The sequence below is a fragment of the Oncorhynchus gorbuscha genome, linkage group LG21 (assembly GCF_021184085.1).
Source record: "Oncorhynchus gorbuscha isolate QuinsamMale2020 ecotype Even-year linkage group LG21, OgorEven_v1.0, whole genome shotgun sequence".
NCBI classification, from domain to species: Eukaryota; Metazoa; Chordata; class Actinopteri; order Salmoniformes; family Salmonidae; genus Oncorhynchus; species Oncorhynchus gorbuscha.
In genome coordinates, this window is record NC_060193.1 from 40,251,483 (window position 1) to 40,269,459 (window position 17,977).

The following is a 17,977-nucleotide window of genomic DNA, read 5'->3' on the forward strand; positions in this document are numbered from 1 at the left end:
AAGAGTTGCATTTCTTTTTTATATCAAAATGTGCCAAGCCACACGTGTTGATATTCATTGCTAGTTAGTGAGTTACTTGCCCAGTTACAGCAAATGTTTGGTCAGCAAATAAAATCCTGGAAAAGTCCATGTGTGTGCATCACCTCCGTGTGTGCCAGTGGGCCGTTGCCAGAGGAGAGAGAGAGACATTGCAGCAGCAGCTAAAATAATACAACAAACTAGCTCGATTCAATTCAAAACATAGTGTAGTTTGGCTGGTTATCTCGCTAGTTAACTATTAGCATGTATTAATACAATTGTCATGTGTGATCCCCCATTTTTGGCAAAGAGATGCATTTATAGACTAATGCAAATCAGTAGCGGATTTAGGTGCGGGCAGCATCCTGCCGGGCGCAGCATGTGGCGCCCCCCAGTGCGGGCGCTGGGGGGGGGGGAATCTCAGCAAGCAAGCAAGTCGCAGCAATGAAGAACGAGAAGGGGGGGGAGAATTCTGTCAGGGGCAGATTTTCAGCACAACACCATCCCTCATGTTTTATTTTACCTTTATTTAACTAGGCAAGTCAGTTAAGAACAAATAATTATTTAATGACAGCCTAGGAACAGTGGGTTAACTGCCTGTTCAGGGGCAGAACGACAGATTTGTACCTTGTCAGCTTGGGGATTCGATCTTGCAAACTTTCGGTTATAAATCCAACGCCCCGACCACTAGGCTACCTGCCGTTCTCTCTAAACAGCTACTATAAGGTTCAGCTAACTTTAGCCACCAATAGGAATCAATGGGAGTGATATAGTCTCGCAGTGTCAGACGTAGGAGCAAGAGGACCTTGTCAGGCGAGGATGTCGGATTCTCTTGGACATTTCGAAATGGGGAAAAAAACATTTTACTGGGAGGGTCCTCTTTAAAATGCACACAACAAATCGTTAACTACTTTGCTTAGAAGTTGCCCACCTTAGCCATTTGGTACCTGAATCATTGAATGAGGGAATTAATTAATAAAGAGTATTTGGTTGCAATTGTAATGTTGCATGCTGGCCAACAATCCAGGAGAGATACTGGGAGTACGGGCTTTTGCTCAAGCCCTGCGCTAACACCACACACACAAAAAGTCAGCTGCTCAACAAGACCTTGATAAAGATTAGATCAAAATCATGCACACCCAGTAGCGCTCCAAATGGAGGGTTTTATACCGTAGTCTATCATTGCAGTATTTTACTTTGCTGCACACCCAGTATTGTGATTTGATACTGTGATTTCAATGTGATTCGATGTTCTAAATATATTGCTCACCATGTCTCTGCTGCAGATGGACAAGAGCGAGCCATGAGAAACTCGTTTTGATCAATCATGGAAATAAGTGCTCTAAACATATTGCGATAGTCAAAACGATATCGACTAAAATACCCCCCCCCCCCAGCACTACTAGTATTCTACCTAAATTGATGTCATCAACACGTTCACTTATCACACTCAACAACAAACTATCAATTGAAGGGTTTGGGGGCTGACCATAGTTAGCTAGCTAACTAATGTAGTGTGGATTATTGAAATCAGACCTATTATCTTTTAATGATAGCTAGATAGTAGACCGTACATTATGCCGTTTCTGGCTATGCACCCACCCGAGCTTTCTGCCTAACTAGGTAACTACTACAAGAGGGGGGCGATTAGCTAGCAGTCCGTCTACCATTACAAGCAGGCTAGCTAGCATTAAGGCCTTCACAATGATTCCTGACCATTCCCGATGCTTTGCACCAGTCATGTAACGTTATATTATTAGAACCAAACACAGGTTTCCATTTAACTACCTAAGAATGGATGCATATATATACACACTTATGAACTTAAGAATGTAACAGACATATCTTAGTTACCTTTTTGATGTTATAGATCCGGGTGAGCATCCCGACTCCCCTGTCGTTAAGGATGGTAAATTTCTCTGCCAGCTTTTGCTGGCTCGGCTGCAATGCCCCCCGTGACATTTTACTTGTTCAAGGTGTTTCTCAAACCAAAATGTGTCCTGTATCTTCGCAGTACAGTGTTGGTATAGAATAAATACTTGCTATAATAAAAATCGTGTTACAATTCGTCCATTTAAGGAAAACATCAAGACTAACAAACCCACCCCACGGTCTCCCTGTTTTTCCTTTCTCGCTACCTAGGTGTTGCCCCCGCTCAGAACGAGGCTGCTCCCTGCAACACAACTCTGTTCACGTGACACAATCCCGTTCATATTTCCCATTTGTGTCATTGTGACAGGGTAGCTTGCGTTCGGAAATACGTTAGTTTGCAATAAAACGCGAGCACTTCATTGGATTACAATACGCTGTTACGAAAACGTTTTTTTTCTGGTATGTGCTGCTAGCTAGATTAGCGGCTCTCAGTATTTGTGCTTGCAAAGACCCATTTGACAGATGCAATGCATTCACTTGCACAGGAAATTCAAGGATTTTCGAAAACAAAACTGAAAAAGCAAAGCACGGTTGTGACAACTGTGCTCGGGCGACGGCACATAGAAACAATGGACGACTCCAACGTGCACGAAAATGAGGACCCAGGGATGTCAGGCTGTGGATTTGTTCAAGATACCAGTTTGGATCTTCATGTTGGCATTATCAAGCCATTTCTACTGCTCTGTAAGGCATCATCATTAGTTGTTTCCATTAAATTGTCCAGTGACATTTTGTTGTTGTCGACATTTATAAAATGGATGCGACAATTATTCTATCGAGCGTTTCATTTTAACTGTCTCGTGCAGACAACGTCAGGACGTAATGGGGTCGCACCAACAGATTAATTTAGACCATGTTTAAAGGGAAACTACATTTAGATTAGAGGAAGGATTTAAATTATTCTAGGTTTACAATTTGGTGCAACAATATTAATTGCTGATTTTTAACCCAGTTTAAGAGTTAATCCACGTTGGTTCAACCCACCCCAAGTGTTGAATAACAGTGCCATATTCAAATAATCATCATGTGCCAATGTATCGCCATGGTCCGTGCCATGGTGAAATTTGCACTACTTTAGATCTTAAATAATTGGATGGTGAAACTTGCCAGCCAACTAGAAAAGCGAGTCTTGAGAGTATCTTGTGGGTGTAAAGAAACACTTTTATAGTTGAAAAATGTGCTTTTAAAAGCAGTAGTCATTTATAATAATCCTATTAAATGTAAAGTCCTCTGTTTAGGGGACCTGCGCGGTACCGGTTCCAACTGACATTTCCGCTTATAAATTGATCTGTGTACACAATAGATCGAAATGGCTTGCATTGAGCAAGTTCCCACAGACAGAGTATATTTTCTGAGCCTGTGTGATGTAGGACGTGAAATTGAAAACCGGTTGAAGTTGTGATGGACCTCCTACCATTTAATTTGCTCTTCCGACTGTCCATCAAATCCTGGCTGAGCAATATGTATTCGTCTTTGATATATTGGCGATCGCACATTTGTTTATGCATCCTGCAAACTATTTTTTTTGTTTAAATCTAACTAAATCAAACCACTTCTGTAGAAAAAAAAGTAATAAATATACACACACACACACAGTTGAAGTCTGAAGTTTACATACTCCTTAGCCAAATACATTTAAACCCTATCAGAACCCAAAATATTAGCTTGTTTTTTACTCCACTATTTGTAAACAATGTAATTGTAAAGAAACACTGTAGGCCTATGGCCTCAACATGGTTAAAACTATCATTTTGATATCATGAATTGTCAAAGCTATGCCTATGAATTTGAGAGTGGTTACATACTGTATCTCATAGCACAAAACGTATAAGATATCCTAAACCTGTGTTAAACAACAGACCTTATTTTTGGCGTTTATCCATAAAAACATTAATTTGCCCATAAGCTTTGGCCAAAGAGCCATGGCGGAGTAGTGCCTACAAAAATATGCCATTACTATTGTTCTCTATTGAACGTCAGGAAATGCTATGGATTGTATCTGTAAAATCAAAACCAAAGTAACATCAAATAGTAATTTGGCAGTCACTCAAGTAATCGAATACTAACGTTTATCCGGATATCTAAATGGACGTGTCCATCCCTACGTGAACTGTACTTTGTTGGCTCTATTTTCTTTTCATATTGTCGTTTCCATCACAGTTCTAGCAACTATGGTGGATGTGTAACCAGGCAAGCCCGGTACAGGCCTACAGTTCAGCTTGGCTTGGTTTGGCTGTAGGGCTATAGTGTGAATGAGGCAAAGTGAGCTGTTGGCCTAGCCAGTCTCTGTCTTTCTGAACCATAGCGACAGGACTGTATCGGAGCCCAGTGTCTGTCATGTGATGCTTATATTCTATTCACTCTCCTGTCTGCGAAGTGTAGGCAATAATCCAATTTACTGAGTCAGGCAAATTGTCTTATTCGCACAATCATGCGCCAGTTTTGCTAGGATACTACAGTTGATGTCGGAAGTTTACATACCTTAGCCAAATAGATTTAAACTCAGTTTTTCACAATTCCTGACATTTAATCCTAGTAAAAATGCCCTGTCTTAGGTTAGTTAGGATCACCACTTTATTTTAAGAATGTGAAATGTCAGAATAATAGTAGAGAGAATGATTTACTAAAGCTTTTGTTTCTGTCATCACATTCCCAGTGGGTCGGAAGTTTACATACACTCAATTAGTATTTGGTAGTATTGCCTTTGAATTGTTTAACTTGGGTCTATTGTTTAGGGTACTCTTCCACAAGCTTTCCACAATAAGTTGGGTGAATTTTGGCCCATTCCTCCTGACAGAGTTGGTGTAACTGAGTCAGGCTTGTAGGCCTCCTTGCTCGCACATGCTTTTTCAGTTCTGCCCACAAATTTGTATAGGATTGAGGTCAGGGCTTTGTGATGGCCACTCCAATACCTTGACTTTATTGTCTTTAAGCCATTTTGCCACAACTTTGGAATTATGCTTGGGGGTCATTGTCCATTTGGAAGACCCATTTACGACCAAGCTTTAACTTCCTGACTGATGTCTTGAGATGTTGCTTCGATATAACCGCATAATTTACTTCCTCATGATGCCATCTATTTTGTGACGTGCACCAGTCCCTCCTGCAGCAAAGCACCCCCACAACATGATGCTGCCACACTGGTGCTTCATGGTTAGGATGGTGTTCTTTGGCTTGCAAGCCTTCCCCTCATCTCTAGGAGAAAGAACGCATCTCCTCCCTGGGCGGTATGACGGCTGCGTGGTCCCATGGTGTTTATACTTGCGTACTATTGTTTGTACAGATAAACGTGGTACCTTCAGGCTTTTGGAAATTGCTCCCAAGGATGAACCAGACTTGTGGATGTCTACAATGATTTTCTGAGGTCTTAGCTGATTTCTTTTGGTTTTCCCATGATGTCAAGCAAAGAGGCACTGAGTTTGAAGGTAGGCCTTGAAATACATCCACAGGTACACCTCCTGTTGACTAAAATTATCCTATCAGAAGCTTCTAAAGCCATGACATCATATTCTGGAATTTTCCAAGCTGTTTAAATTCACAGTCAACTTAGTGTATGTAAACTTCTGACCCACTAGAATTGTGATACAGTGAAATAATCTGTCTGTAAACAATTGTTGGAAAAATGTATAGTGTCATGCACAAAGTAGATGTCCTAACCGTGTTTCCAAAACTAGTTTGTTTGCAAGAAATTTGTGGAGTGGTTGAAAAACGAGTTTTAATGACTTCAACCCAAGTCTATGTAAACTTCCAACTTCAACTGTATATATACAAATATACAAACTACCGTTCAAAAGTTTGCGATCAGAAACAACTTTTTTTCTGAAACTAATCAGTCTATTCTTGTTCTGAGAATTTGAAGGCTATTCCATGTGTGAAATTGCCAAGAAACGGAAGATCTGTTTCCTTCACAGAACAGCGCAAATGGGCTTTAACCAGAATATATTGAGGAGTGGGTGGCCCCGGTGCACAACTGAGCAACAGGACAAGTACGTCAGTGTCTAGTTATAAAAACAGACGCCTCAAGTCCTCAACTTGCAGCTTCATTAACCTCTTCAGTCTACCCTCTACTTTTTTGAACATTCTGTTAAAAATTGCGCAACATTTCAGCGCCCTGCTACTCATGCCAGGAATATAGTATATGCATATGATTAGTATGTGTGGATAGAAAATACTCAGACGTTTATAAAACTGGTTAAATCACGGCTGTGGCTTTAACAGAACGTGCGTTTCATTGAAAAGTGCAGGAAAATCTGATCACTGAAAGTGGAAAAATATATCCATCCGCCGCTTCAACCCATTGTTATGGGCGAAAGACATTAAATATGGCTGAGGTTGCAGTACCTACAGCTTCCACACGATGTCAACAGTCTTGTCATTTGCCTAGGATTAGTTTCTTGGACAAAAGAGACAGCCCATTTCTTCCGGTCTCCGACCGGATATTTTGGTTGAGAAATACACGGACAATATTTCAAGATGGAGCCCTATAGAAAACATTTCGTCTCGTGATTAATTTGATCGCTTATTAACGTTTACTAATACCTAAAGTTGCATTACAAAAGTATTTCGAAGTGTTTTGTGAAAGTTTATCGTCGACTTTTTGAATTTTAAAAAATGACGTTACGTTATGAAATGCTATTTTTTTCCGTTTATCACAGTCTTCATAGATCGATATCTAGGCTATATATGGACCGATTTAATCGAAAAAAAGACCCAATAGTGATTATGGGACATCTAGGAGTGCCAACAAAGAAGATGGTCAAAGGTAATGAATGTTTTATATTTTATTTGTGCGGTTTGTGTAGCGCCGACAATGCTAATTATTTTGTTTACGTCCCCTGCGGGTCTTTTGGGGTGTTACATGCTATCAGCTAATATCTTCTCATGCTTTCGCCGAAAAGCATTTTAAAAATCGGACTTGTTGCCTGGATTCACAACGAGTGTGGCTTTAATTCAATACCCTGCATGTGTATTTTAATGAACGTTTGAGTTTTAACTAATACTATTAGCATTTAGCATAGCGCATTTGCATTTCCAGAGCTCTAGATGGGACGCCTGCGTGCCAGGTAGGAGCAAGTGGTTAAATCGTACCTGCAAAATTGACGAGTTAAAAAATAAAAAAAATCTGGCCGTTTTGAGCCTGTAATCCAACCCACAAATGCTGATGCCCCAGATACTCAACTAGTCTAAAGAAGACCAATTTTATTGCTTCCTTAATCAGAACAACAGTTTTAGGCTGTGTTAACATAATTGCAAAAGGGTTTTCTTTTAAAATTATAAACTTGGATTAGCTAACACAACGTGCCATTGGAACACATGGTTGCTGATAATGGGCCTCTGCACACCTATGTAGATATTACATAAAAAATCTGTAGTTTCCAGCTTCAATAGTCCTTTACAACATTAAGAATGTCTACTCTGTATTTCTGATCAATTTGATGTTATTTTAATGAAGACACTTCCTGGTGTGGTTGATGCCCGGCGTCTGACACGCTGGGGGAATGAAGAAAAATTCAATTTAAATAAAGTTTTTTGATAAAGAGCAAAAACCCACGCATATGAAGCTTGGTTATGTAAAATATACTGTAAGCGCTTTCGTCCTCAAACCATTGCAATTGGAAGGATTTGTAAACGATTTGGCCATGTTGCAAGGGTGTGCAGACGGACAGAGTATATTGAAGAACGGTGTGTAGAAGGATGATGTTGTTGCACTTGTGGTGGGGATCATGATCCCGATTTCCTGAAGTGCCCTGTAAGGGTAAAGGAGATTGAGGTGGAAAAGGTTTGAGCGGTCAATCGAATCTCCTATGCGGAGGCGATTTTAAAATAATTGAGAAAACAATTGATGCCAGTGAACATATGGTAGTGGACGCACCACAGGCTGCAGTAAATGTTTGCTGCCAGTCAAAATATGGATTTTGTGGAGTTCAAGTTATAAACTGTACGGCACAAGTCTCAAAGAAATCTAAGAAACTGGACATTATTGTGAATGCGGTCAGAAAAGTTTTTGGGACTCAAGGATTTTACATTTGAAGAGTTGCAAGGGATACTGGCGCCGGAAGACCCGCCCTCCCAGGTTTCCCTTGAGCCTGTGTAGGGATCTGATATGCACTACCATTCAAAAGTTTGGGGTCCCTTAGAAATGTCCTTGTTTTTGAAAGAAAAGCACATAGTTTGTCCATGTCTTCAACCTTAATATATGTCGTCACCCCTGAGATGACTCCTTTGATGGGTGCTCTACTCCAAAGGTCAAAACACAAAACTTCTGTTGTCCAGATTCTATTGAGGCTCATGGTCCCTCTGACAGACTCCACTTTTCCCAGTGCATACTTCACCAGTTAACATCTCAAATGGGTTTCCCACATATGCATCCTTACTCAACAAACGCATCCCAACAAGAAGCGATTCAATATCATTCATGCACAATTTCCTTTTTGTTCCAGTTTTCACTACTGCTTTTGTTCATTCAGAACATTCATTTTACCAACTATCTTGACGCACTGCTTGCCTCGAACTCAGCATTCACTTCCACCATCTTTTCCTACCGACCCTCTGAACCCTATGTCAAACACACGGGCAAAGCACATGCCTGTAATCGTAGTGCAGCAGGAGAGACTGGTGTCATCACAGGAGCACCAGTATTCCCAAACTGGGGTACCAATGCAGGGTACGCAATGCAGTAGGGGGAACACCAAATAAAATGTGATTCCCTTTTCTTTTACATTTTAATTTTCTTCACATTTTCGAACAGTACATTTTATACTTATTTTCCACCATAATTTGCAAATAAATTCTTTAAAAATCCTACAATGTGATTTTCTGGATTTTGTTTCTCATTTTGTCTGTCATAGTTGAAGTGTACCTATGATGAAAATTACAGGCCTCTCATCTTTTTAAGTGGGAGAACTTGCACAATTGGTGGCTGACTAAATACCTTTTTGCCCCACTGTATATTCAATATGCGGGACAAAACTGAGGCTATGATTAAGAAGTTGGAGCTCTTTTCTGTCTGCATTAACAAGGACAACACACAGGTCTTTCCATCATTGTTGATTCTTTTGTGTGCAAATAAACTCAAGCTTACGGACAGTGTTAAATGTGATATAGCGAAGCACCTGAATGAGCAGGGTGTGCAATTACGCAGGTACTTTCCCAAAATGGACGACACAAACAACTGGATTCATTATCCCTTTCATGCCCTGCCTCCAGTCCACTTACCGATATCTGAACAGGAGAGCCTCATCGAAATTGCAGCAAGCGGTTGTGTGAAAATTTAATTTATTCAGAAGCCACTGCCAGATTTCTGGATAGGGCTGCGCTCAGAGTTTCTTGCCGTGGCAAATCGCTCTGTTAAGACAATGATGCCCTTTGCAACCCACGTATGTGAGAGTGGATTCTCGGCCCTCACTAGCATGAAAATTAAATACAGGCACAGACTGTGTGTGAAATTATTTAAGACCGAGACTCTCTCCAATACAACCAAACATTGTAGAGTTATGTGCATCCTTTCAAGCACACACTTCTCATTAACCTGTGATGAATTATTCACAATTTGACGAACAAATAAGGTTGTCTGTAAGATAAATAAAGAGCAAAATTATTGATTAGTATTATTATTATTTGTGCCCTGGTCCTATAAGACCTCTGTCACTTCCCACGAGCCGGGTTGTGACAAACTCTCACTCTTTATGTTTAATAAATTTACCGTATAGTGTGTGTGTGTGTGTGTATGTGTGTGTGTGTGTGTGTTGTCGGGTGATAAGCTTACAATGATGGCAAAAAACAACATTTGAGAGTGCACTCACCCTGGTGCTAGAGGGGGTATGCAACTGGAGGTTGAATGTTTGAAGGGGTACAGGACTATCAAAAGTTTGGGAACCACTGCAGTAGCACTTTCAGAGATTGATTTACAGTGCCTTGCGAAAGTATTCGGCCCCCTTGAACTTTGCGACCTTTTGCCACATTTCAGGCTTCAAACATAAAGATATAAAACTGTATTTTTTGGTGAAGAATCAATCCATCCAACCTCACTGAGCTCAAGCTGTTTTGCAAGGGGGAATGGGAAAAAATGTCAGTCTCTGGATGTGCAAAACTGATAGAGACATACCCCAAGCGACTTACAGCTGTAATCGCAGCAAAAGGTGGCGCTACAAAGTATTAACCTAAGGGGGCTGAATAATTTTGCACGCCCAATTTTTCAGTTTTTGATTTGTTAAAAAAAGTTTGAAATATCCAATAAATGCCGTTCCACTTCATGATTGTGTCCCACTTGTTGTTGATTCTTCACAGAAAATAGTTTTATATCTTTATGTTTGAAGCCTGAAATGTGGCAAAAGGTCGCAAAGTTCAAGGGTGCCGAATACTTTCGCAAGGCACTGTATATCCATTCATATAAAATAATAGATTTTAAACAAACACTTTCTGTTTGTCATAGATGGACAAGATTAATATGAGAGGAAATAAAAAGTTCTGGAAGCCAAGTCAGAGCTCTAGACATTCACAGCGATGGGAGCATACATTTTGATCAAGAGAGCCCTTCAGAAAATATGCACAAAAACCTGGGTCAATGGAAAACTGCCTAGTGTTTGTGTTTATTCTACACCCTCGTGTATATTAGTGGTTCTCAACCAGGGGTCCTAGGAAAAGCAAAGAGACCTAGCAAATAGAAAATAACTGCATTTAAGTCCAAAATATTTCACATTATGGAAGATAAGTGTTTTTAAATACTTTCAAATATTACAATGTTTTCAATTTCAGATTGAGTGTCGACAATAAAATTAATATTGAGCATGTTTGACTGTTTACTCTTAAAAATGGGATCTCTGATGTAGGGGGTCCACAGAATATCCGGAAGTGTTTTAAGGGGGACTTGGAACAACTTATAGAACTGCTGTGAATGTGACTGGGTTCAAACCCAGGTCTCCTGTGTGCCCCAAGACTGTAGGTTTGAGTTTGAGTGTATTTTATTTTTACAGGGGCAGTGCACATTAATCAACGTTTCAGTAAAAGTGTCGGTTTTAGCCAGCCGGCTAATTTTCAACCGCAGTCCCTGGGCAGGTTAATAAAAACAATTACAATATAGACAATCATTGAGCAGTAGCAACATAGGACAAGCAAGACGTAGCATACAGACAGAGCAACATAGAACAAAAATCAGCAAGACAAAATTCATAAAAGCAACAAAGTGTTTCCACACCTCACAAGCTACAGACAACAGACAACATGGAAAGCGGCAATACACACCTAGGAATTATGATCACACATCTGATTGACCTTTAGCCATGTATTCATACATTTTGTGAAAGTGTGATAGTTGGTGCAGTTATGCGTGTCTGATGGCAGTGTATTCCAGAAATGGGAAACTCACAGAGAAAGCGGATTTACTAAAGGTGCTTATCCTTAAGGGAACTAACAATACAGTCAATACAGGTTGTATTTTCCCACTGAGCTAAAGCTTAGGCATAAGCTCAGGTCAATGACACAATTCTTCAAGTCTCGGTCAAGGTTACTCATCACACAAGCATGATTCACTGAACCATTAACTTCAGTCTAAATTGTTATTTTATGTACTGTCTAGTTGACACATAGTAGCCTGCCTTGTTACAACATAGGCATTAATTTATTTATTTTTGTTGCAGCATCCCAAGACGTAGCCCAAGATATAGAAACTTTGAAGAAATTTAAGGTAAAAACGTGCCTATTGTGGTGTACATTTCAATTAAACAATTAAAAAATATATATGTTTCCCTAACGCAACATTTCTTCCTTCCAGGTTTCACATATATTGAATGTTGCCTATGGTGTTAAAAATAACTTCCCAGATCTATTCAGTTATAAAACAGTGACCATTTTGGATATTCCGGAAACAGACATCACCTCATATCTCCAAGAATGTTCACAGTTCATAGATCAAGCCAAAACTGAGGTAATATAAGAATGGTTATTATGTGCATGTATAAATTAATGAATATTTGTGTTAACTGACCGTTTAAGACAATAATTGGGATTTGCCGTAACAATAAAAACAAGGAAATAAGGAGTGGGTAGGGTATTTGCTATGAATAGTAACCTATGCACTGTATTACATTTTGTATAACTGTGTAACACCTTATTGCCACCTTTCTCAAGTTGTTAATTTAGATTTCTTTCCCCATTTTCTCCAGAGTGGGGTGGTCCTGGTTCATTGCAATGCTGGAGTCTCCCGTGCTGCCTCAGTATTAATTGGGTACCTCATGTACAGAGAAGGTTTGGGGTTTGATGAAGCATTTGCCGTTGTGAAGGAAGCAAGACCCTCTATCCACCCCAATCCAGGATTTCATGAACAACTGAAGAATTACAAGCCATAGACAACTAACACAATGTAAATGCAAAACAAGAAATATAAATGCAGTGTCTTATGTAGGCCGAACATCCTGAACATGCAAGACACTAATAATAAAATCCAAATCATTACAAACCATAGGCAAATATGTTTGTTATGAAGCCAATGGAACAGAGGGGTATACTACAAAGCAGGATCAAGTTAGCCAGCTAACTTACCTAAATATTATTTCATAACTTTACATTTTTTAGAAAGATAAGCATGAAATAGGAATGATCTAGCTGACTCAACAACTCCAAAAAATGTAAGTTTAGCATTGTTTATCAAAGATAGCTGGCTAACTCATTGATCCTGCTTTGTAGTATACCCCGATGATGGACAACATTTAAACATGTATTCAGTGTATTGATAAGCATTCTCCTTCGATATAGTGTAAAACTTCCTGTGGGTTTAGTTTTTGCCCTGATATTTTGAATTATATTCGACCAGCAGAAAATTAATGGCGGAGGTACGCTAAACCAATGTGAACTTTAATGCCTTTTCCTAACCCTTACCTTAACCTCACTCTCATTCCTAAACGTAACTTTAATTCATTTCGAACCACTAAGGCTAATCTTTTCTTCTACTAAACTTGATTGATCTCCGGAGGGGAAATTGGATTCATCACTAGCATAAGATTTTATACAGGGACAATAGACACATTGTCAGACTGACTGTCCGCTATGTCTGACATCAAATTTAATGGGAAGTTTTGGCATTGATGATGACAATTTATGTTTACTGGCCTGATTCAAACACAAATGTTAAAAAATGTATTCTCTCCTAATATAGAATATTGGTTGCATACTATATGCTGTCAACTGTCAGTATACAGGAGTATTATTTTATTTTTTTCAACGAGGCCATGAATTGTATTGTATTTCTTTATTTAACTGGGCAAGTCAGTTGAGAACAAATTCTTATTTACAATGACGACCTACCCCGGCCAAACCAGGACGATGCTGGGCAAATTGTGCACCGCCCTATGGGACTCCCAATCACGGCCTGTTGTGATACTGAGATGGGAGTTCCATATGGTGGGAGTCCCCCTATGAAGAAAGCAACCTTTCATAGTTAACTGTATCTGAGTGCTGCCTTGCATCGAAATTGTCAATACAGCTACAGCCTACGTTTTCCCTGAGTTCTTCTTGTTTTTTTTTTCTTTATTAACCTTTATTTTAACAAGACATATTGAGACCTAGGTCACTTTTTCAAACATGCCCTGTATAATATGCAACTATTTTTAAAATGTCTCTGCGTAACAGTTAATGAGGAAATCACTCAATTGAAATTCATTAGGCCCTAATATGTATTTCTAATGACTGGGAATACAGAGATGCATGTTGGTCAAAGATACCTTAAAAAATAAAATGGGCCTCAGGATCTTGTCACTGTATTTTTTTGTGCATTCAAATTGCCATCGATAAAATGCAATTGTGTTCGTTGTCCATAGTTTATGCCTGACCATACCATAACCCCACCGTCACCATGGGCACTCTGTTCACAACGCTGACATCAGCAAACCCCTCTCCCACATGATGCCATACACATGGTCTGCGGTTGTGAGGTCGGTTAGATGTACAGTACTGCCAAATTCTCTAAAATGACATTTGAGGCAGCTTATGATAGTGAAATTAACATTAAATTCTCCGGCAACAGCTCTGGTGGACATTCCTGCAGTCAGCATGCCAATTGCACACTCCCTCCAAAGCATCTGTGGCATTGTGTTGTGGGACAAAAGTGAACATTTTAGAGTGGCCTTTTATTGTCTCCAGCACATGGTGCCCGTGTAACGATCGTGCTGTTTAATCAGCCACTTGATATGCCACACCTGTCAGGTGGATGGATTATCTTGGCAGGGGAGAAATGCTCACTAACAGAGATGTAAACACATTGGTGCACAAAATGTGCTTATGGAAAATTTCAGCGATCTTTTTTTTTCAGCTCATGAAACATGGCACCAACACTTTACATGTTGCGTTTGTGTTCAGTGAAGTTCATAAAATAGTTATGTAGTTGTAAGATCTTACAGTTGGTCTTGTGTCTGTAGCTGTTAAAGAGCTGTACCATTTTGAAAACCAACCACTTTAGACTGCCATTGACACCCATGTTTTATGTAATTTCAAATAGTTAGAATGCACAGTATTGTTTCTTGGCAGGACTTGTGCTATTATCAGACCTTCCGTGAAAAGAAGAATATGTTGTAAGTGAAATATTAGCTTTTGTTTGAAGCTGAAAAAGACAGGAAATTAAAATGCAAATTTCACCTATGCACTAACAATGCTTTCATCATAAGCAGCTTGACTACTGCAGCTTCATTGAGCTACTGTACTTCAACAGATGTACTTACATTGGATGGGTTGATTAGGATCCAAACCTCTCAAACAGCCTACTCAATATTAGGAAGTTGTTCTGCATGTTTTGTACACTCAGTGTAGACACATTTTCACCTAACAGACTCATAAACAGAAACATGCAATATGTTGCAGCTCGCTTCACAGCTTTTTCCCGTCCAAATACAGGGAAACTCTGTGGTCTCTCTCCACTGCGTTGGACCCTCGATATCTCTTATATCTTAAATTTAAATTACATCTTGTCTTTACATTTTTAAAAAATCCCTTTATGTTGTACAATCCACTTTGTTTTTTTAAAGAAATAAGTTCCTGACCTCAAATCGAATCAAATGTGATTGGTCACATGCAGATGTTATTGCGGGTTTAGCGAAATGCTTGTGCTTCTAGCTCCGACAGTGCAGTGATATCTAACAAATTACACAACATATACCCAATACACACAAATCTAAGTAGGAAGGAATTGAGGTTAAATACATATGGACGAGCGATGTCAGAGCAGAAGAGACTAAGATACAGTAGAATAGTGTAGAAAACAGTATATACACGTGAGATGAGTAATGCAAGATACGTAAACATTAAAGTGACTAAGAACATAGAATGTACATATGAGATGAGAAATGCCAGATATCTAAACATTATTAAAGTGACTAGTGTTCCATTCCTTAAAGTGGCCAATGATTTCTAGTCTATGCCTATAGGCAGCAGCTTCTAATATACTAGTGATGACTGTTTAACAGTCTGATGGCCTTGAGATTGAAGCTGTTTCTCAGTTCTCTCGGTCCCAGAGAGAGAACAGGTGCTTTGATGCACCTGTACTGACCTCGCCTTCTGGATGATAGCGGGTTGAACAGGCAGTGGCTCGGGTGGTTGATGTCCTTGATGATCTTTTTGGCCTTCCTGTGACATCGGGTGCTGTAGGTAGTGCCGGTTCTAGGTTGTATGGCTCCGTGGGCGAACCCCCCTCCCATAAAAAGCTCCATTCTGCACTAACTGTAATTTTTTGTCAGACATTTGGAACACAAATAATAATATTAACAACTTAATAAAAACAAAAATAAGACTCATAAATATCAAAAAGTAGTAAAAGACAAATGTTTGGCACTCAAGCATCAATACATTACCTATCCCCCAACACTGTCAATCAAGAGTCAAGACTAAACTAATTCACCTTGGTTGTAACAGTTTTCTTCAATTTGAAGGAGAGGAGGACCAAAATGCAGCATGGTTAGTGTTCAACATGTTTAATAAGGACAATAAACGTGAGCACTATAAAATACAAAACAACAAATGTGAAGAAAAAAAAAACAGTCCTATCTGGTGCATAGACACAAAGACAGAAGACACAATCAATCACCCATCAAAATACCCAAAGGACATGGCTGCCTAAATACGATAACGATAAACACCTGCCTCTAATTGAGAACCAATCTAGGCAACCATAGACTTACAAAAACACCTAGACAGAAAACACCCCATAAACATACAAAACACATAAAACCCCCATGTCACACCCTGACCTAACCAAAATAATAAAGAAAACAAAGATAACTAAGGCCAGGGCGTGACATTGGTGGTGTGCAGACTGTGCAAAATATAATATAAAATAAAACCAAACTAGAAGAAAATGCAGCAATATGTCTGTGAAACTATATACACTGCTCAAAAAAATAAAGGGAACTAAAATAACACATCCTAGATCTGAATGAATGAAATATTCTTATTATTTTTTTTTCTTTACATAGTTGAATGTGCTGACAACAAAATCACACAAAAATGATCAATGGAATCAAATTTATCAGCCCATGGAGGTCTGGATTTGGAGTCACACTCAAAATTAAAGTGGAAAACCACACTACAGGCTGATCCAACTTTGATGTAATGTCCTTAAAACAAGTCAAAATGAGGCTCAGTAGTGTGTGTGGCCTCCACGTGCTTGTATGACCTCCCTACAACACCTGGGCATGCTCCTGTTGAGGTGATGGATGGTCTCCTGAGGGATCTCCTCCCAGACCTGGACTAAAGCATCCGCCAACTCCTGGACAGTCTGTGGTGCAACGTGGCGTTGGTGGATGGAGCGAGACATGATGTTCCAGATGTGCTCAATTTTATTCAGGTCTGGGGAACGGGCGGGTCAGTCCATAGCATCAATGCCTTCCTCTTGCAGGAACTGCTGACACACTCCATCCACATGAGGTCTAGTATTGTCTTGCATTAGGAGGAACCCAGGGCCAACCGCACCAGCATATGGTCTCACAAGGGGTCTGAGGATCTCATCTCGGTACCTAATGGCAGTCAGGCTACCTCTGGCAAGCACATGGAGGGCTGTGCAACCCCCCAAAGAAATGCCACCCCACACCATGACTGACCCACCGCCAAACCGGTCATGCTGGAGGATGTTGCAGGCAGCAGAACGTTCTCCACGGCGTCTCCAGACTGTCACATGTGCTCAGTGTGAACATGCTTTCATCTGTGAAGAGCAACAACAATGGTGTTAGGCTGTAAGCACAACTCCCACCTGTGGACGTCGGGCCCTCATACCACCCTCATGAAGTCTGTTTCTGACCGTTTGAGCAGACACATGCACATTTGTGGCCTGCTGGAGGTCATTTTGGCAGGGCTCTGGCAGTGCTCCTCCTGCTCCTCCTTGCACAAAGGCAGAGTTAGCGGTCCTGCTGCTGGGTTGTTGCCCTCCTACGGCCTCCTCCACGTCTCCTGACGTACTGGCCTGTCTCCTGGTAGCGCCTCCATGCTCTGGACACTACGCTGACAGACACAGCAAACCTTCTTGCCACAGCTCGCATTGATGTTCCATCCTGGATGAGCTGCACTACCTGAGCCACTTGTGTGGGTTGTAGACTCCGTCTCATGCTACCACTAGAGTGAAATCACCGCCAGCATTCAAAAGTGACCAAAACATCAGCCAGGAAGCATAGGAACTGAGAAGTTGTCTGTGGTTGTCACCTGCAGAACCACTCCTTTATTGGGGGTGTCTTGCTAATTGCCTATAATTTCCACTTGTTGTCTATTCCATTTGCACAACAGCATGTGAAATTTATTGTCAATCAGTGTTGCTTCCTAAGTGGACAGTTTGAATTCACAGAAGTGTGATTAAATTGTGTTGTTTAAGTGTTCCCTTTATTTTCTTGAGCAGTGTATATTCACAGTATTATGAATGAATTGTGGTTTATTTAGTAGCATTTCATAGAGTGACTGATTTTACTAATTGCATTAGTACTGTACAAAGTTAGAGGTGCGCTATTTGATAGATTCCCCCGCTCCCCCTACCTCGGGCTTCCAGTTGGGAGATCTGAGGTCA

The 17,977-nt window shown here is 40.2% G+C and overlaps 2 protein-coding genes across 5 annotated transcripts in view; one reads left to right on the forward strand and one right to left on the reverse strand.

The window, feature by feature from the left end:
- The window catches only part of LOC124007675 (nck-associated protein 1-like), a 47,037-nt gene extending 44,300 nt beyond the window's left edge, over window positions 1-2,737 (reverse strand). The window contains exon 1 of one of the 4 annotated variants that reach the window (XM_046318361.1): window positions 1,873-2,735. In XM_046318361.1, the coding sequence (XP_046174317.1) occupies window positions 1,873-1,980 (108 nt within the window). In that variant the 5' untranslated portion in view covers window positions 1,981-2,735. Of the gene's footprint in view, window positions 1-1,872 lie in introns of all 4 variants that reach the window. The other 3 variants (XM_046318360.1, XM_046318362.1, XM_046318363.1) reach the window with 3 other exon arrangements.
- LOC124007676 (dual specificity protein phosphatase 19-like) lies at window positions 2,215-13,695 on the forward strand. The gene is made up of 4 exons (XM_046318365.1): window positions 2,215-2,634; window positions 11,586-11,632; window positions 11,720-11,872; window positions 12,111-13,695. The coding sequence occupies exons 1-4, from the start codon at window positions 2,418-2,420 to the stop codon at window positions 12,291-12,293; spliced, it is 600 nt and encodes a 199-aa protein (XP_046174321.1). The 5' UTR covers window positions 2,215-2,417; the 3' UTR covers window positions 12,294-13,695.
- Window positions 13,696-17,977: the final 4,282 nt, after the last annotated feature.

Bases quoted from the DNA above. Each gene is read 5' to 3' on its own strand.
- LOC124007676 (XM_046318365.1), top strand. From the start codon at position 2,418: ATGCATTCACTTGCACAGGAAATTCAAGGATTTTCGAAAACAAAACTG. The intron at 2,635-11,585 runs GTAAGGCATCAT...TTTTTGTTGCAG, and splicing joins CAAGCCATTTCTACTGCTCT to CATCCCAAGACGTAGCCCAA. The intron at 11,873-12,110 runs GTAATATAAGAA...CATTTTCTCCAG, and splicing joins TAGATCAAGCCAAAACTGAG to AGTGGGGTGGTCCTGGTTCA.